At 35.4% G+C, this 21,702-nt stretch overlaps 1 protein-coding gene across 3 annotated transcripts in view; it reads right to left on the reverse strand.

Annotated features, from left to right (window-relative positions):
• Positions 1–21,702, reverse strand: part of DCC (DCC netrin 1 receptor) — a 1,166,577-nt gene that overhangs the window by 321,335 nt on the left and 823,540 nt on the right. For 2 of the 3 annotated variants that reach the window (XM_067014925.1, XM_067014924.1), the window contains exons 10-12: positions 20,649–20,797; positions 18,856–18,994; positions 12,322–12,371 (exon numbers count right to left, since the gene is read on the reverse strand). In XM_067014925.1, the coding sequence (XP_066871026.1) occupies positions 12,322–12,371; positions 18,856–18,994; positions 20,649–20,797 (338 nt within the window). The remainder of the gene's footprint in view (positions 1–12,321; positions 12,372–18,855; positions 18,995–20,648; positions 20,798–21,702) is intronic. The other variant, XM_067014926.1, reaches the window with a different exon arrangement.

Here is a 21,702-nt window from a genome sequence, read left to right on the forward strand (position 1 = left end):
TTTACTCCTGTCCTGCCCCTAGGTTCTTCAGAACCAGTTTTTTTTTTGTTTTTTTTTTTTAGATTCCATATATATATATATATATGTGTGTGTTAGCATATGGTATTTATTTTTCTCTTTCTGACTGACTTCACTCTGAATGACAGTCTCCAGGTCCATCTCGTTCACTACAAATAACTCAATTTCATTTCTTTTTATGGCTAAGTAATATTCCATTGTATATATGTGCCACATCTTCTTTATCCATTCATTCACCTGTTGATGGACACTTAGGTTGCATTTAGGATGGTTTTAGAATTTAAGGTCTTTAATTAAATTTTCTTCAAGGGGGAGAAACATAATATGGTCTGGGGTGATGGACAAATTAAAGTGGGAGAGAAAATTGCTGGTAATAAGGAAGCCAACTGAAGTTGGGTGATGTATGAAATAACTGGACCACAGAATTAGGATCTTACACATTGCCTGACATGTAACAACTATACTGCCAATCTTTGTTCACTGATGTTGAGTAAGTGCATAACGATTCCATGGGACCTTGAAAGGTTGTAATGGATTTCATCTGAGACAAAATGTAATAAAGATAAATAAAGAAGTCCTGCATGTAAATCCGACAAAGGCTGGCATGAACAGAGTAAAGGAGATGCGGTTTGTAAGCACAATTCATGAAATACCTAAAGGTTTTTTAGTGGAGAATCACCTCTATAATGAATCCACAAGATGTGATCACCTACACCATCAATGTGATTGCATATTATACAAATAATAATGTAATATTTAACATGAGGAAGGTACCCTAAAGGGATGATTAATAATCAAATGACATCTACAAACTATGCAGAGAAAGATGACATATCAAGCCGGGAGCTGACAAGCAAATGAGAAATATTTGTAGAAACTAAGTATATTTAACATGGAGAAAAAAATATGTGGAGGAAAGGGGGGCTTGACAGACATCTTCAAATATTCAGAGTAGTGCCATAAGAGAAAGCCACTAGATTCACTAGATTTGTTCCCTATAGTCCCAGGGGAAATAATTATGACAAGTGAACATAAATTTCTGAAGTTAGACCTACAAATGACAAAAAATGGCTGCTTAGAGAGAAAAAAGTTCACTGTCCCCAGAAGAGTTCAGGTATGAATGAGCTAGAAGAATGTTTTATAAAGGGGACCCAAATATCAGATAGATAATTACAGAACCAGCCACTTATTTTATAAACCAACAAAATTAAAATTACAGTTTCATGATAAATTCTTGGTGATTCTGTCTTGCTGTTGCTGTTGTGCATGTGATAGAGGAGACTATAGATGAGGGAAAGGGGAGTGGATTAGCCTTTTTTTTTTTAATACTAGAAAGATCCATCTAGCATCATGAGGATTAAACAGAATTTGTGTAAGGGTTGCATTTTGAAAAGTTTCAAGTCAATTCATACTCACATGTTAAATCAGTCTTCAAATATAAAATTCAGAGCTGAAATAAGTCTCAAGTTCATTAAGGAAAAGAGCCTCTTCAAACCAGTTATATCACTAGTCACAATTCTCTGCAAAGTCAGGCAAAGGACTGCTGATTGTTGGAATTAGGTAAGAATAGGACGTGCTGCACTGTTGAAGTACTTACTGACTTTATAGTCCATTTCATAGATACAGATATTGACAGTTACCACAAGCAAAAATTTCTTTTATCATGTGGTTATTATGACAGGTACTGCTTTATATATACTTTATGGTCATTTATAACTTATCCAAAAACCCAAGAGCATGTTCAGAAGTATATTTCCCAAGAACAGTATCATAATAAAAGTGTTCACTTAGTTTGAACCAAATCTGATGTGACAGCATGATAGATACTCCCCCTTTCGGCTAAAGAGCATCACTTCCCATCAGTGTCAGTTTCTCACAAGACCTACGTGTCAGAGAATATGTATGCTTTCTTCTTGATAACATCTGACTCCTGTGTGTGTCACTCAGTCAAACTGTATCCCATAGTGAAGATCCTGACATTCATGTCCTCCTCAGCATGGGGGGAAAAAATCAATTCTAAAACCAAAACTAGGAGTCTAGAAAATATTCTTAGAAAAAGGCACATCCTTTTAAGAATAGAATAGAAAGTTTTCATGTGCCTCAAGGAAAAGCAGATCTCAAGCTACATGAATTCACTTGTGCAGACATTTCTAAAAGTCTAGGTATTTACTAGCAATTATAGAGAGAAATCATATAATATTTGATTGAAATCAACTGTTCTAAACTGAATTTCTGTATACAGAATTTTAAAATATTTTGTAATTTTAAGTGAAGATTTGTAAGGCAAGCATTTGCTCCCTTTATATATAATTCAAAATAAGAAAAAAAAGTCACACTGGTCTATTTAACTTATACTGCAATTCAAATGGTTTACCTCAATGACCGGAATTTCAGGTCAAATGGCCAAGTGACAGACACAAGGCTACACATGTTTTTGAAAAATTAGATACTGAAACCCCTTAAGAAAAAAATAACTGTGTTTTCTAAATAACACAAAATATTTGGATCATTTTTAAAAGGCTAGAATAACTCATAACTAATGAAATAATTTATATTCATTATAAAGATATTATTAAAGGCAATGTGTAATTTTTCTGTACTGGGGGCATACTGAATTTTATGTTAAAGACAAAACTGTACGTTAAAGAAGAAGAAAGCCTATAATTTGCTGAAGTAAATTCTAAGTGTGGTTTTATTATGCAAGATGGTCACTTTCATTTCAAAGAAGGCACAGAGATGTTTATCATGCATCATAACCACTGAAGGTGGATGGATCACTTCCTGGATTAAACAAAGATCATGTAATTTGTGGATATATGTGTATATATATATATATATATATATATATATATATATATATATATATATATATATAAAGAGAGAGAGAGAAAGATACACACACATATACATATATATGTATGTATATCGCCTCTCTCCATCTTACTAATCATTATCATGTAAAGGAGACTAAGAAAACAAAAGATAACCAGTAGCAGAAGGGTTATATGGATCTACCTTTGTGCTGTTTTCCCTAGGATTATGAATATAGTGTCAGTCTCATGACCAGATTTGTAAAATGAATGTGTTCATGGTAAAAGACTTATTTTCCTCGATTCCTTCTTGATTTTTTTTTACCTCTTCATGTTCATAGTTGCAATATAATTTAGTCCAGTTTTCTTCTTTGTTTTGTTTTCCTGAGGTGCCTCAAAGTCCACTAAAGAAAGAGAGGGTGAGGCTAAAGAACGGGCCCTCCCAGCACTCATCTTGGTCTCGTGGGATACTAATAAATGTTTAAAAACTAGCTCTCTGGGAGAAAAAGCCTTCGTTTTTAGCATTGGCTGACTTCTGTGATATAAATACACCCAACAAGGGGAATTTCAAGCTATCAGTGTGACTGTCACTGATGGCAGAGTGGGGAAGAGATGTACAAAGCACACCACTATACATTACTTCCATCGTGCAAACTGGATGTAAATAACCCCAAAGCACAGATAAGAGTAAAATGTAGTAATGAGGAAGTGACAGGTTTCAAATTTTACCTTTTTCACCAGAAATCATTTAATCATGTTTATATAATTTAATTTTAACAATGATTCTGTTTAACAATGGGCTCATAAAATTCCTTAAAAAATTAACAGTTCATTTTAGGAACCAGCATAAGCAGGCTCCAGCACAGCCCTGCCCTCGTCCCCAAAAGACCAATGACACCATCTTTCCTTTGCATATCTTTGCCTTTGCATACTATACCAAGATGCCATGCAAAAAGTAGGCATAGAGGGAACTTAGGGAACTTTCATCAACATAATAAAGGCTATATATGACAAACCCACAGCCAACATTGTCCTCAATGGTGAAAAACTGAAACCATTTCCACTAAGATCAGGAACAAGACAAGGTTGCCCACTTTCACCACTCTTATTCAACATAGTTTTGGAAGTTCTAGCCACAGCAATCAGAGAAGAAAAAGAAATTAAAGGAATCCAAATCAGAAAAGAAGAAGTAAAGCTGTCACTGTTTGCAGATGACATGATACTATACATAGAGAATCCTAAAGATGCTACCAGAAAACTACTAGAGCTACTCAATGAATTTGGTAAAGTAGCAGGATACAAAATGAATGCACAGAAATCTCTGGCATTCTTATACACTAATGATGAAAAATCTGAGAGTGAAATTATGAAAACACTCCCATTTACCACTGCAAAAAAAAGAATAAAATATCTAGGAATAAACCTACCTAAGGAGACAAAAGACGTGCATGCAGAAAATTATAAGACACTGATGAAAGAAATTAAAGATGATACAGATAGATGGAGAGATATACCATGTTCTTGGATTGGAAGAATCAACATTGTCAAAATGACTCTACTACCCAAAGCAATCTACAGATTCAATGCAATCCCTATCAAGCTACCACTGGAATTTTTTACAGAACTAGAACAAAAAATTTCACAATTTGTATGGAAACACAAAAGACCCCGAATAGCCAAAGCAATCTTGAGAACAAAAAATGGAGCTGGAGGAATCAGGTTCCCTGACTTCAGACTCTACTACAAAGCTACAGTAATCAAGACAGTATGGTACTGGCACAAAAACAGACATATAGATAAATCGAACAGGATAGAAAGCCCAGAGATAAACCCACACACATATGGTCACCTTATCTGTGATAAAGGAGGCAAGAATATACAGTGGAGAAAAGACAGCCTCTTCAATAAGTGGTGCTGGGAAAACTGGACAGCTACATGTAAAAGTATGAAATTAGAACACTCCCTAACACCACACACAAAAATAAACTCAAACTGGGTTAAAGACCTAAATGTAAGGCCAGACACTATAAAACTCTTAGAGGAAAACATAGGCAAAACACTCTATGACATAAATCACAGCAATATCCTTTTTGACCCACCTCCTAGAGAAATGGAAATAAAAATAAACAAATGGGACCTAATGAAACTGAAAAACTTTTGCACAGCGAAGGAAACCATAAACAAGACCAAAAGACAACCCTCAGAATAGGAGAAAATAGTTGCAAATGAAGCAACTGACAAAGGATTAATCTCCAAAATTGACAAGCAGCTCATGCAGCTCAATAACAAAAAAACAAACAACCCAATCCAAAAATGGGCAGAAGATCTAAATAGACATTTCTACAAAGAATTCATTGATTGCCAACAAACACATGAAAGAATGCTCAACATCATTAATCATTAGAGAAATGCAAATCAAAACTACAATGAGATATCATCTCACACTGGTCAGAATGGCTATCATCCAAAAATCTAGAAACAATAAATGCTGGAGAAGGTGTGGAGAAAAGGGAACACTCTTGCACTGCTGGTGGGAATGTAAATTGATACAGCCACTACAGAGAACAGTATGGAGGTTCCTTAAAAATCTACAAATAGAACTACCATACAACCCAGCAATCCACCACTGGACATATACCCTTAGAAAACCATAATCAAAAAGAGACATGTACCAAAATGTTCATTGCAGCTCTATTTACAATAGCCAGGACATGGAAGCAACCTAAGTGTCCATCAACAGATGAATGGATAAAGAAGATGTGGCACATATATACAATGGAATATTACTCGGCCATAAAAAGAAACAAAACTGAGTTATTTGTAGTGAGGTAGATGGACCTGGAGTCTGTCATACAGAGTGAAGTAAGTCAGAAGGAGAAAAACAAATACTGTATGCTAACAAATATATATGGAATCTAAGAAAAAAAAAATGTCATGAAGAGCTTAGGGGTAGGATGGGAGTAAAACACAGACCTACTAGAGCATGGCCTTGAGGATATGGGGAGGGGGAAGGGTAAGCTGTGACAAAGTGAGAGAGTGGCATGGACATATATACACTACCAAACGTAGGGTGGATAGCTAGTGGGAAGCAGCCGCATGGCACATGGAGATCTGCTAGGTGGTTTGTGACCACCTAGAGGGGTGGGATAGGGAGGGTGGGAGGGAGGGAAATGCAAGAGGGAAGAGATATGGGAACATATGTATATGTATAGCTGATTCACTTTGTTGTAAAGCAGAAACTAACACACCACTGTAAAACAATTATATTCCAATAAAGATGGTTAAAAAAAAAAAAGAAACGGAACTGAGTTATTTGTAGTCAGGTGGATGGACCTAGAGTCTGTCATACAGAGTGAAGTAAGTCAGAAAGAGAAAAACAAATACCATATGCTAACACAGATGTATGGAATCTAAAAAAAAAATGGTCATGAAGAACCTAGGGGCAAGATGGGAATAAAGACGCAGACCTACTAGAGAATGGACTTGAGGACACTGGGAGGCAGAAGGGTAAGCTGGGACAAAGTGATGGAGTGGTAGTGTATATATGGACATATATACACCACCAAATGTAAAACAGATAGCTAGTGGGAAGCAGTAGCATAGCAGAGGGAGATCAGCTCGGTGCTTTGTTACCAGCTAGAGGGATGGGATAGGAAGGGTGGGAGGGAGGGAGATGCAAGAGGGTAGAGATATGGGGATATATGTATATGTATAACTGATTCACTTTGTTATAAAGCAGAAACTAACACCACTGTAAAGCAATTATACTCCAATAAAAATGTTAAAAAAATGTTCTGTGTATTATGACTGAGTACAAATACCAGTGTGAAGTTTGTTAGTGTAAATATTATTGTAAGTGCCAGTTTCTAATTTATCTTTACATGGAATCAATCATCTAAGGTCTCGTATGTCTCCTCCTTCTGGACATTAAATTTGGGAAATGGGAAATGTACCATATTTGTTAGGGGAGGACTCAGAACTCCGGTTCCAAGTAACTCAGTGGCCAAAATGTATTTTACGAAGGATTTAGGATGATTCAGAGAGAAACAAACAAACAAAAAATACTTTTTCATGAGCTATCTAAGGCCTTTATACAACACACAAGAGGGAGATTAACATTTATAAGAATCATGGTGAGGGGCTTCCCTGGTGGCGCAGTGGTTGAGAGTCCGCCTGCCGATGCAGGGGACACGGGTTCGTGCCCCGCTCCAGGAAGATCCCACGTGCCGTGGAGCAGCTGGGCCCGTGAGCCATGGCCCCTGAGCCTGCGCGTCCGGAGCCTGTGCTCCGCAACGGGAGAGGCCACAACAGTGAGGCCCGCGTATCGCAAAAAAAAAAAAAAAAAAAAAGTGTTAACGCAAGTGCTCTCTGCACAGCCAAGAGAAGACAACCCCAATTTCAGAATAAAAAAAACAAAGACATGCCCCCGCAAAAAAACAGAAGACCTGCAAATTAACATCATAACTGAACTGGCTCTTTGTTTTTACTTCTTCCAATTTCTCCTCTTCTCCTTATTTTGACGATTTTGCTCACAGTGGCTACCAAGTGAATATCCCAGGTGGGAATCAAATGCCAAAGCCTCACTCAGCTATCCGCTTGGCTGTCACTTCTGTTGATTAGAGAATTATCACTAGCCCAATGACAGAAGACAGAGACCTCAGTCAAAATCCTTCCTGTATATGTATATATATGTATAACTGATTCACTTTGCTGTACAGAAAAAACTAACACAACTTTGTAAAGCAACTATACTCCAATAAAAAATTAATTTAAAAAAAGAAATAAACTATTTCTTTTTTCCTTTTTTTTTTTTTTTCTGCGGTACACGGGCCTCTCACTGCTGTGGCCTCTCCCGTTGCGGAGCACAGGCTCCGGATGCACAGGCTCAGCGGTCATGGCTCACGGGCCCAGCCGCTTCACGGCACGTGGGATCTTCCCGGACCGGGGCACGAACCCGTGTCCCCTGCATCGGCAGGCGGACTCTCAACCACTGCGCCACCAGGGAAGCCCCTGAAGTATTTCTTTAACAGTCAAAGCTTAACTGAAAAAAAAAAAAAAAATCCTTCCTGTGATACCACATATTCAGAAGCACAGCCCTCTGATGCTACCCAACAATACAACACTTAAGATTCCCCCTGTATTATTAAAATATTAATTAACTAATTAATTTTTTAAAGACATTAAAACATCTGGGGCCAAAACCGTCAGTTTGTTTCCTGAAGGTGGAAATTGCTATTTTACTTCTCCCTTTGGGTAGTTTCTGGGTAAAGGGAATTTGCATGATTGCTAAACTAATTTTTGAGTTATTTAAGCATGCCAAATTATGTTGAAGCATGGGGAAATGAACACTTTAAGATATCAGGAAGATAACCAGTCATATCTTCTACTATTGCAGTAATGGCATCACACACTGTTGAACTGTGAGTGACTAACTGGATATCCCCTTCCAGGAGTGAACAAAATGACATCCACATAGATTACGGATAAGAATTTCAACAATAGAGAAGTGTATGGTGATATAATGAGAGGAATCCAATATTCTGTGTTTAAAGATTCTAAACTTATATAATGATCCATGCCCAGTGATATACTGGATTTTGTTTTTTCTTATTTGGATTTAATATTTCATTCCTTGCAATCACCCTATAGTGCTTAGTTGATAAATACCTGGCCTCGTGAGTGAAAGTCTAGTCTACTTTAATCAGTATACTTGTGCCATTTTCCCTAATTTTGTAAAGATAAAATGATTGAGAAAAGGTATAACAAGCAAAAATACAGTCAAAGATGGTTAGAGCCATAAGAGATTTTAGAGATTATCTCTCCAGCTCTCTCATTTTATCAAGGAGGAGAAAACGTCAACTTTGAAGAGTTATAACTGATTAAATGTGGTTAGATGAAAGCTGAATTTTCTCTCACATGTTTTCTTAATAAACTGTAAGTTCCATGAAGGTAAAGACTGGGTCATGTCCCTAGCATTATATTTGTGCAGACAGACAGACAGACAGACAGACAGACACACACACACACACACACACACACACACACACACACAGTAGATATATAGTAAGTACACAGTAAAGGTTGAAAGAATAAATGAAACTGAGGCACAGCGACTTTTCAAGATCTCAAAGAGCGGCTAAAAGAGCCCAAACACCTTGAATCTTAGTACTGTAAATGGTCTTATTCTGAGAACTTCTCTATTGGAACATAGGAGAACTGTCAAGTGCCAACTTAAAAAGCTCTTTGCATTCTACAAGCTTGTGTTTATATGACAGCTGACTAAGTTGTAATATTTATTTCTTCAAATAATAATTAAATTTTGAAGTAAAATCTTAAGAAAATTATCCTTATAAAAGGTTTTCCTAATAAAAAGTCCCATTTTAAAGTACATACTGTAAATCACTACTTTCCCTTTTCTTGTGAACATTTTATTTCTTGTAAAAACAATATTTAGTAGGAGAAATAACCACCTCATCATAACCATTACCTAAAAATAATATCTATAGGTCAAGCGATTCCTTCAAAACAAAATTTGTGTTCACAGGCAGTCTGCAGAAAGGGTATCTAGTCTGTTTTGTGATTACAGCTTTATAAAGATAATCCAGTGTAATGGGTTTTCAAGAACAATACAGTACCAAAAACTCCTTTGGTTCTTTTATCTGAATGTATAACGACCCCTCTGTTTTCATATCCTGTAACATGATTTCTTGGTCCAATTGGCTAATAGGTGGCCATAACCATGATAAATATCTATATATGATAATTTTATACCTTGTATTCACTTCTCGGTTCTATGTACAGAAATCCTAGCCATCTGTGTGCAAACACCAAGACATTTTCTCACTGACTGTCAATAAAATGGTCAGTTATGTTCCATAATTACAGATATGATATAGAATAATAACTTAAAATATGACTGTTCCTTCTATATTAAATAAAATTTCCAAGTAAAATGAATAATATTTAAGTCATAATTCTATTAGTCTAAAAGAATACAACACTTATTCAACTACAATGTTTCTTTTTTTACAAATTTTTTCCTTAAAATGGTAATATCTGGGGCAAATATTAGTATATTTGAGAGCTTTTCTTTTCTTTCAAACAAGAGACAAATATAAAAATAGCATATTGTTATTGTTTTTCTCTGCATCAACATATTGGGAATGATAAAACAGTGCTTTGATCATCCAGTGCCTTTCCTCTTGGTAACAATCCAAGAAAAATAATTTATAATGCCTTAAAAGCTAGGAAAGAAGATAACAGAGGGATGGAGAGGAGAGCAAGAAGCTTTCTAGTGCCCGGGCCTGCTGTATTCATTCTGAAAAGCTAATGAACAAGTTAAATTTTCTGGTAGTGCAACGTTACAGAGATAACTTCAGGAAGATAGAAGCAGGGGTGTTAATATTTGGTTGCTGCAAACACTGCAGATTTTAGAAGAGTGTGGCCTGTGATATTTGATTATGTGTATGTGTGTGTGTGTATTTATGTGTGTGTGTGTATGTATATATATATATCAGTTGAAAAAGTCAATTTTGCAATCCAGGAATTCCCTCTTACAGGAGGGTAATAAATTCATAGTCAAAGACAGTCAGCAACCAGGGTCATTCAATAATGCCTTATTCACATTCCAGAAGAAAACATTCATCCTTTGCTAAAATAGACTTTTTATGGGATACAAGCATCACACACAAAATAGCTTATGTCAATTTCTATGCTCTGTCCTGAAGGAAAGATGTAAATCGGGTGAAACTAATAAAAATGAGTCATTAAAACAAGAGAAACTACAAGATGGTCTCCCAGTTTCATTCATTAGCAACCTACAATAATTATAAAATTGACTCTGATTTGGCAATCTGTTCATTAGAATAGTACATCTGTAAAATAATGTTGTAAATAATAATGTCATTTTTAGGGTGATGTCTATTTCTCATTATTTTCCTTTAGTCATCTTCTTCCCTTAGTTCATTTATTTTTCTCCCTTCTAAGTTTAAATTTGTTTCATTCATTCTTATCCAATTAGTGCCTAAAATTACAAGAGGATAACCATTTTAGAGACATTTCACTAGCTCTAAAAGGTGAACTCATTTGACATCTGATCAAAATCACAAAATATGACTTCGTCAGAGACTTTTGCAAAATATGGCAAGAAACTGTAGATTGAGTGAAGTAATAGCTACTGATGCTAAGTTAGATCCATTGCATAGGCTATATTACTACTTCCTCATGACAAATCAATAAGGGAGGGATTAACATGCACACTCTATGAATATAGAGAAACTGAAGTTTACCGAGGTTCGAAACTTTTCTGACATTGTATACAGTTACTAAAAGAGGAAGCTAGGATTAAAAATCAGAGTATGACTTTCTCTAAGACACATATGATTTTCCTGTTGTCTTCTAGAGCTTGGAGACCGGTTAGGCCAATCTCCCCACTGAGACCCAGGGAGAGTGAAATTATTTCTCTGAGCGCACACAACCAGATGATGCCAGAGGCAAGCCAGGCCAATCTTACTTTTGCTTTCCTCTACCGCGTGGTTTTCGCTTCTTTCCAATGCCGAGTGAGACACACTTGAAAAAGGAGATATTTCTAGAAAACTGATTCTGGCATTAACTCCTTATCTTCAGCTATACCCAGCCTAATTTAAACCCTTTTGAAAGTTGTATCAACTTTTCAGGCCAGGAAAACATTAATCACTGATTAATACTGCTTCATACAGATAACCTTATCAGACCTCAAGAACAGCCTTCCATGTCTATATTCATAAAAGAAGAGGAAGGAGGATGAAATATTCAATTCAAATTAAATCTACCAGGAAACAAAGTCTCTCTTTATCCCACCTCTTGTAATTACTTTTTTCATTCCTACATTCAACTGTTCCATCTAGCACATTATGTCCTATACAGTAAGTCCCCCACATACAAACGAGTTCCATTCTGAGAGCGCGTTCAAAAGTCCAATTTGTTCGTAAGTCCAACAAAGTTAGCCTAGGTACCCAATGAACACAATCGGCTATATAGTACTATACTGCAGTAGGTTTACAATACTTTTCACACAAATAATACATTAAAAAAAAACAAACGAACACAAAAGAACACATTTTTAATCATACAGTACAGTACCCTGAAAAGTACAGTAGTACAGTACAACAGCTGGCACACAGATGCACGTTCACATCTTTGAAAGTTCGCAACTTGAAGGTTCGCTATGTGGGGGACTTACTGTACTGATAAGTATAGGTAAATAGACAACTTTGCTACCTGATGGAACAGCCTTTAATCATGATAACATTTATAAAATCAAGTGTACTAGAAGCAAACAACTGCTTCATTTAATTCATTCAAGTGTGGTGGAAGATGTGCGATTAATGCCACTCACTGTGTTGTTCTGGAACATTTCCTCACGTGGAAGCCACCATCCACCCCAAGCAGTGGATGGGTGATTGAAAGTTACACATGTATTGGTAATGAAGTAGTAAACATTTCCACAACTCACCCTCGAATTCACTACTTCCAGGGAGACATTCTGAGGCGGGGCACTTGGCACTAGAAGAAATAAAACAAGGTGAGATCGTTATTGCCAAAGTCACGAAAGAGAACCTCCAGCCCTCTTTGAAAAGAGAAAGCATGTCTTGTTCATAAGGATAATTAGGTAGGTAATTCCAGGTGGCACTTCAAAAATTTCCTGGAGAGATGAAAAATGACTGCATTTGTTTTTCTCATTTAGTGGCCCAGTTATCCATCTAGGGAGCCCCCAAAACTCTTAGGCAAAAAAGCACCTGCCGTGATACTAAATACTGCCATTTAATTACAGCTTTCTGGTGATAACCTTCCCAGAGGAACCGATAAAAACACACGGGAGATTTCCTAGAGTGGTTTTAAGGGCTTAAGATATTGTGCGTTTCAGGACCTCCATGGTTTTATGATGAAATATGTCATTCTAACGGTCACTCTTGTTGCTTAATCCCTTTAAATGCAACCTTTATTATCCCCTAAAAAGTGAAAAAAAGAACTACACCCCGTTTTTTTTCCCTCACACTTTGTAATTAAATCTGTGTCATAGATGCAAGCAGGTTACCAGAGAGCATTTGGTGAGCCAATTCTATTAACAAAGGAGCAATTTATTTTTCTTCGTGGGTTTTCTAGGTATTTTGTTTCTCTTACTTGCATTTTGATCGTTCCACTCCTTCATGGAAAGAGGAAGAACAAATATAGCTTTCTTTATAATACTTCTAATGGATATTTACTATATCAAAAAGTGAATATTCTATCAAGTTAGTAATTCAACGATAGCCATTCACTGAATGACTGTAATATCTCAAGTACTATTCTAGATGTCTTGGATGAATCATATAAATAAATAAATAAATAGTTCTGTCCCACAACAGTAATGTAAGTAGCATTCAGTAAATGTTTAATATATATAAATCAGAGTATTCCTTATCTTTTTTCATGACAAATTGATAAATTTAATAGAGGAGAAAGGCTTTCAGCATCTTCAAAACTTTAAGGGCCATTTTTCTTATGTTCCTCTTCCTTAATTTGAACTTGGACAATATCTATGTTTTCCTGGAGTGCTTATATTTACCCTGAATTTATTTATGTCCTACTCTGATTTTGCCTTCTCAAAAGTAATCACTATGAGGCCATGATATATGTCTGATTAATCTTTAAATCCTCCAAACTGACATTCAATTAATATTTACTGACTCAAAAATTAAATGAACAAATGGATACTTACTTAAATATTAGCTCCTGGACCTTTCTGGACATGATAGGAATTATAATCACTTATTTTGTTTGACTTTGATAAATAAGCGATAAACATGATAGGAATTATAGTCACTTATTTTGTTAGTATTTGGTAAAGGTTATTACCAATGTAACTTGTGGTAAAATGTTTATCAGAGCTTGTTTTTCATGAATTAGGTCAACAAGCATTCTTTCAACAAAATACTTCATTATTTAGGAGATAGACTTTATTTTTAAATTTCATTTAATTCTGCTATGGTTTTCTTAACAAATACAGAATATAACCTTCACAGGAACCAGGATTTTTGTCCTTTTGATGCTGCATCCCCAATATTGATATGTGTTAAGCACATGGGGCACACTCAGCAAATATATATTGAATGAATCAATTAACAGAAAGATTATAAGATTATAATAAAATATTTTTCATACTTAGAGTTTTGGTCAACAAATTTGGTTACGGTAAAAAAAAGTTTATAATTTTGCAATTTTATTTTTTAAATTAAGGTATAACATATAGGAAAGTGCACAAACCTTGAATGTATGACTGAATAAAGTGGTGTGTGTGTGTGTGTGTGTGTGTGTGTACATCCCCATTTAAACACCACCTAGATCAAGATATAGAACATTTTCAGTAACCTGGAAAGCTCACTGTGTCCCTTCTTAGTCAATATCTTTCTGATAGTAACCACTACTTATTATGACCTCTAACTCCACAGATTAGTTTATTTTGAGCTTACTAAAAACAAAACCATAGTTGTGTGCTTTCTTTTCCAGAGGCTGGCTTCTTTTGCTTACTTCTTGAGATCCATTCATATTGTTGCATGTATCAATAGTTTTTTGGGGTTTTTTTGTTGCTCCATAGTACTATAATATACAATTATTCTAATTTGTATTTATCTGTTCTACTGATGAATGGCATTTGGATCAATTTCTAGCTTGGAGTTATGAGAATAAAGCTGCTATGAAAATTCTACTTTTTGTCTTCTGCTGGACAACTGCACTCATTTCCGTCATTCATTTATACCTAGGAGTGGAAATACTGGTGGGGAGGAACCCCTATGAGGGTTAAACATACGTTAAGTTTTAATAGATACAAAGTTTTCTGAAGTGACTGTACCAAGAAAAGATTAAAGACAGGCTAGAAATAAAAATAATTTGTGTGATCAGAAGAACTGAAAAAAAACTGTTGTTCTCACAATGAGGAAGAATTTAATATGAAACACATTCAAATCACTCTGTAAAGCAGTAAAAATTAAAACAGGTACAAACTGAAAAAAAAAGCTATGTTCTAAATCACATAATTGCACAGCTTCTGAAAAATATATTCTTTAAAAGCGAAAATTGGGAATAATGTCTTAATATGAGGTGATAATAAATCACTTCTTACTCATGAAAAATATTTCTAGTTTAGGTTTCATATGATATTCTAATATTTGTATCATATTACACTTTACTAATCATATTGCACACACTTTTGACCAATTAAATAATATGAAAACATAGAATACTGGAGGAAAGAGAAGGTATTTAAATTTATCATACATTTTGTTTTAGGTACTGTGCTAGTTGATATGTAACCCTTAAATCTCACTTTAATGAAAGTTTATAAATGGCATTTAACTTCTCATTTCAGAAAGCCAAGAATATATAGGAACAATAATAAACTACCACAATTTGATACTTTTCCATATTAGGAATTTAAAGCCATCAAGTCCCAAAGGTGGACTTGTAACAATGGTGTTAATGAATTTTGCCTATTTTTCTACAATATAAATTTCTCTTACTTTTAACTGATGGCACACTGGCTATTCTTGTCTTACACAGTCAGGAAAAAAAGCGGACAATTTTTTTCTACAGTATTTTTAGTTATTATTCTCTTCTTCTTACTATCAATCTCCATACTATTTTCAAATAAATAGATACAATAGATAGGATTAGATGTTGGCTGGAAGTGAGTGGAATCCACATTTATCTATTGGGACTTTTCTTTATTTGTCTTATTTGACAACGCTTCATTGTTTCATGAGGCAGAGGGGAAGGACATAGTTCATTGCTTTTCTGTTTGAAATGTCAAGTAATTTATCAATTACAACAGGTTCATTAAAGCCAATCAGAGGCATTTGGTCTGGAAACTCCTCTCAATGTGGTGGAGCATGCTGGTTTAAGCATAAGGTGATGAAGCATTATGTAGAGTAGATTAGGTTCTCAAATTTGTAAATGAATCAATCGTACATATAGTCACTTGATTTCCTCCCCTTAGCGAGTGTGTGCCGTCCTGTACACATAATTTGTGGATTGGAAGAATTTATATGTAGCTCTGAGCTTTTTTCTTGAAGGACCTAATATAGGACATTTATTATAGATTAAGAGAAACAATATATTTCCACACTGAATCCCCCTTCTTTACTTACTCACTTATATGACCTGGCCCTGCTGCTTACTAGCTTTTGTGACCTCTATCTTAGTTTTGACATCTGTAAAGTAGGGAAAAATACAGTGTTGTGAAGTGTGTGGAGCAGGGCCTTGCACTAATAAGGACTCAATAAATATTAGTGATAACAGTAAGAAGCACATTCCTATAGCTAAGCCTGCCTATGAAATTTGGTCACTCTGCTTTTGAACACAGGGCAAGTTGGCATGGACACCAATAAATGTTAATTAATTCATAAAATCTGTTAGTAACCTATTCATGTCAACTAGTTCCAGGGACAGTGCTTAAGAACATACTGGCAAAACTACTTACAGTCTACACTAAAAATTAGGCTGTCTAGATTGATGCTCTACAAGCCCAACGATTAGAAGAAGTGGAACATTGTAAACCAATGATATACTAGGTGGAGGAATCTGAACAAAAAACAGTGTTTCTTCCCAAATAAACAAAACAGAGCTAAATTAGAGATGACAGCTCCTCAGAATAAAATTTTACAAGCATCTTAGTATAACACGGATACTTTGGGGATAATTAATTCAGAAAAAAGTTATTTGCATTTTATTTTTGCTTTTATTCAATTTTTCTATAGTCCCAATAAATTTTTTTTTTTTTTGCGGTACGCGGGTCTCTCACTGTTGCGGCCTCTCCCATTGCGGAGCACAGGCTCCGGACGCGCAGGCTCAGCGGCCATGGCTCACGGGCCCAGCCGCTCCGAGGCATGTGGGATCTTCCCGGACCGGGGCAGGAACCTCTGTCCCCTGCATTGGCAGGCGGACTCTCAACCACTGCGCCACCAGGGAAGACCCCAATATAAATTTTTTAAGGAAAGAATTTCTCTGGCCTTATAGGAAATATGATGCTCTCTATAACACATATATATTTACACATAATCATATGTTAAGTTAGTCACACAAAGAGGAAGTCCTAAAGATGAGTCTATACTTACAAACATTTGCACAGGTTTGGCTGAACTGTCTGATTAATTCAATAAATATTTACTGAGTTAGGAGGGATACAGAGATGAATATAACATCATCCCTCATATAAGGAACATTTAGAATAATGAGAACAAGAAACATTGGCATAGATAACATTTATTAAACATTTAAATATATGCCATGCCCATGTTTTAGGTGCTTATATGGATTAAACATTTAATTTTCACAACATCTCCCTTTGATAACATCCAGAAAGTCAAGGAGAACAGGGCTTTGTGACTTACAACTGGGAAGCAGGTGACTATTAATTGCAACGAAATTCATCTGTATGTGACCTCAGCATGCATAGCTTCAGTAGAGAGAAGAGGACATCAGACTGAAGTACAAGAGATGAGTTTATTGTAAAGATGAAAGCAGACGAGGTTGAAGTACCCAATCCTAGGGGCCCCTGAAGTTCATGTGTTCTCTATCAAATGCATCTGATAGAGGGAAGCTGGGGTCCCTTGCAGAGTGATGCTTGTTGGATTAGAGTCATGAAATCCTTTTATTTAAGGACAGGCGTTTTCTAAATCCTAAATGTTTCAATACTTCTAGATAATAATTTTTGGATTAATGAGTAATAATCTATCTTTCTCACTTATGACATTTAAAACCAAAGGAGAGAATAAGGCCACAGCATTACAGTTCAGTGTGTGAATGAAATCTACATAAATTATGTAAAATATTCATTTTCATTTGTTTTCCTTTTATTTTTATAATTATAAGTTGTAAAATAATTTATTCTGCCAATAAATATTCTGTTCTGTCTTCAATAACAGAATCAGATGCATGGGCTTAAGAATTACATTACAAATTATACCAAAGCAGTGTCAGATATAAAGTATTATTTTACATTGAAATTGCAAATGAACATTACTCCTGTGTCTTCTTTGCACTATCCTTAATAACATGCATGCCCTTCCTCATTTCACTGATATTGTACGAAACATCCACCCAGATACTTTCCTAGATTGAAGCAAGGTCGGATCACTCAAGGAATCACAAACTAAAGTCATTTTTTTGAAATTCGAAAGATCAATCATTTATAGAATTACACATACCAACATGGAAACCGCTGCTGAAAAGAAATAGCTTGATGCCTTTTTAGTATTCATGGAGGTCACATCTCTGCATTTCTGCACCTGCCTGAATTGTCACTGGCCTCATATCATATACTCTGCTGTGCTTTATTTTCACTTTTCATTAAACTTCCAACCTTTCATTATCATCCATTTTTAGACCTCTAGTTTCTTCTGCTACTGCCTTGTCAAATTCATCTACTTCATTAAGATTTCTTTCTCTTTTTTATGGCATTAAAAATATTTCTAATCTTTCATTTATTAGGCAAGGTAAAACTAGAATATAAATTTTCATATTCAGTTTTAATACTTTCAATACTGGATTATTTGGCCTAAAACTTAATGATTTTTTTTTTCAAATTAAGAGGTATATGGAAGAGGATTGTCCATCATTTACACTTTTGTAATGTGTGACATCTACCACTGTTTAGAAGGAGAAACAAAAGAAAGATGTTGATGTAAACTGGCCCACACATATGTACAAATGTGTCTGTATTTATAGCAATAAAGGAAAACACACACAAAGAAATGATTCTGAGCTCTTAGGCAGCAGTCACACTTTGAAGATGACTAATTAGGACATCCTGATTCAGAGTGTATACCTTTTCAAAGTTTAAATTTGACTGTAACAGACAGTTCGAGTGAATTAGCCAAATTTCTAATGTGTGCTAGTATACTCCATGAAGTTTTAGTTAGGAAACCTTGAACAAGGAATCTACGACATATATCCAATATTATTTCATTATTATAACAACTATGTGAGTCAAATTTCACCATCTATAACTTACCATCAGAAAGCGTAACCACAGTTATATCATCAGTAGATACTCCTGGCCCGTAGCGATTGTAAGCTAGGAATCGAAGACTATATTCTGTGAATTTTTTCAGGCCTTCCAGTTTATAAGATAGTCCATCAACCTCTATATTCTGGAGACATAAAACACCAAAACTGTCATTCAGGAGACATGTAAAAGCTGAAATGGCAGCCATTCTGTGCTCTCAGTGAATTGGATGTTAGCCTCTTACTCACAAAACTACACTTTAGCCTTATTATGAGTTGTTATAAAACCTAAATTGTGACACACACACCCCCACTGAAGACCAAACCACTCTGTAGACACCTAGTAAAACAGCACCATGCTATCTTTACAGTCATTAAGTTCCAATTTGTTTAACGCCACCCAATACATTGAATGGTGTGCACTATTAACGCCCACACCAAAACCTTGACAGGCAGAAAGCAGCTTGTAAATCCACAGAACTGGAGAGTTGCTCTTGTACCCAAAATGGAATAATTTACTAAGAAACAATAGAATTCTTCCTTCTTGTGCTGAAATATACCTGGATTCTCGAAACTGACAGATACTTTGCTACAATTGTTATGGATACTTTGCTACAATTGTTATCTCTCAAAATGCTGTGAGATTAAGTTGGAATTGTTTTCAGCAGTTCACAGATGTAGAAATGAGGTAATGGAGGTGAAGGTCACTGAGAAAATCAGAGCCAGTTCCCTCCAGAAGATCCATTATATAGCTCTTCTCAATTATCCTCACACTCTATCTTGGGTGACACTATTTTTTAATTTATTTAAATGAATTGGTAAAATGCATTATTGAAGAACTAAAATGTGTAGGAAAAGGGTAGAATAGAAAGGTGAAAATAAGAGCTAAATAGCATGGGAGCAATAAACAAAAAAAATGGAATGAATGATTACTTAGGAGGATCTCAATAGCTCTTATGCTATAACTTGGAACTTGGAACTATTCTGAATAGAACTAAGGCAAACATTTTATTTTAATGAAAAATATCTATCATGCAGTGTATGTGGAAGCATGAAGACCACACTATAATGGGCAAATTTCACAACACATCATAAGAACTTCAATATTCCAAGGTCATTTCTGGTCTTTCCTATTTAACTACCCACTTTGTCTATGTATCTTTTTCCACATGAACTTGAGAATCTGAAGTAAACATATCAGTAGTCATACATATGTCACAAAATAGAATAGTTGAGCTTCATGTGTCTCCCTTAAGACTCATTTACTCTTACTTTACATGAAAATCTAATTTGTCTATTTTCCAATGTCTGTGGTAACCACAGATTAGAAGCAAAATGGAAGGTAGTCTTCAGGAGTAAAGTAATTCTGAAAACACCGAGAAGTGATAGGTGACGGTCCCATGGTGGGGAGAAGACAGAAATAACATCAAACATAAGAATGAAAAAAGCAATTTGACAGAAGTTGCTGAATATAAGATTGATCATCCCTTAGGATAAGGACTGAAAATGCAAATACTTTTCTGGAACCAGATGGGCTCATTCATATGTGGTTACACTGGCCCAGACCACAATATACTCAAACAAAAAATCTGCATCCTTTGTATTAACTTCATCTCATTGCCCATTTGCCTCTCTTACCACCCAAATTCAATTAAATTGCTTAACATTTTCAATAACAGTTACTTTAAAACTGATCAGCTCTCCAATTACTGTGCTGGATACTGGTTTATATCAGGAACCTGCAGATCTTCCGCAATTTCTCCGATAGGCAACAGGAGTGGGGCCCATTCTCTTGCCTACCTGTTCCTTCCCCGTGGACACTTCAGTGCAGAACAATCTGTAACCTTGTACTGGACCATTTGCATAGGCAGGGGGTTCCCAGGTAATAAGAACTGAGGTAGGTGAGGTAGATACGGCTTGCAGATTTTCTACTGGCCCTGGAACTTGCACTGTTTACAAGAGAAATTGATTAGTACAAGAAGGTCCTCTTTCTCAAAACAAACAGAATTTCATCTTTTACAGTTCAAGGAAATTATAGCACCATGTACTATTTTTTAGAACCATAGGGAATAAGAATATAAAAATATAGGATATAAATAGAAAGTTATGAAATTTTAGAATCATTTCACTTTAAAATTCAGAAGAGGACTTATATTAATCTAAATTACTTATTTCATTTTACGGTTGAGGAAACTGGTCAAGGAGTAGAAATGACTAGGGTAATGGCTGAATAAGAGTGGGATTCTTAATCTAAATTCTTAGTATGGAGGATTTTCCACTTTGCAAGTAGGCCTTTGCCTGTGTATTGCTAACTGCAGAAGGAAAAGAGAAAATGCAATTGGAATACTGTTACATCATGATCCTACTTATAATTCAAATAGGCAGCACAGTTACGGATAATTTACCACATTGTCCTTATTTAAGTCATCATTTAAAAATCTTGCCCAAATCTGGGTCCTTTAAATTAATTTCAGGATTTAATCTTCAATTTTACCTTCTAGTATTCTATCTTCTCTCGTAACTATTACTTCACTTAATCAAGGATAAGAAGCTTGTTCATTAAAGAAATTAGATAAACACAGGTCCGCAATCACTTAACCAAGACAGTTTACGTCCAGATGTGTTTCTATATCAAAAAATTTTCAGGTTTTAGAAATGTAACATGGTGCATACACAGTGTTTTATGTAACACCACGAGTGGGGTCTGTGATAGCACCCTGTTATTAAACCATATATTTGTAGCAAATATATGACATTCACACCAAACAAGATTATTAAAGACTATATATAGCCTAACATAAGGTCAGGTCAGGTTAGGATGTGAAATGAGTTAAGAAAATCCTTCTGATTTTAG

The sequence above is a fragment of the Kogia breviceps genome, chromosome 15 (genome assembly GCF_026419965.1).
Source record: "Kogia breviceps isolate mKogBre1 chromosome 15, mKogBre1 haplotype 1, whole genome shotgun sequence".
Lineage (NCBI taxonomy): Eukaryota > Metazoa > Chordata > Mammalia > Artiodactyla > Physeteridae > Kogia > Kogia breviceps.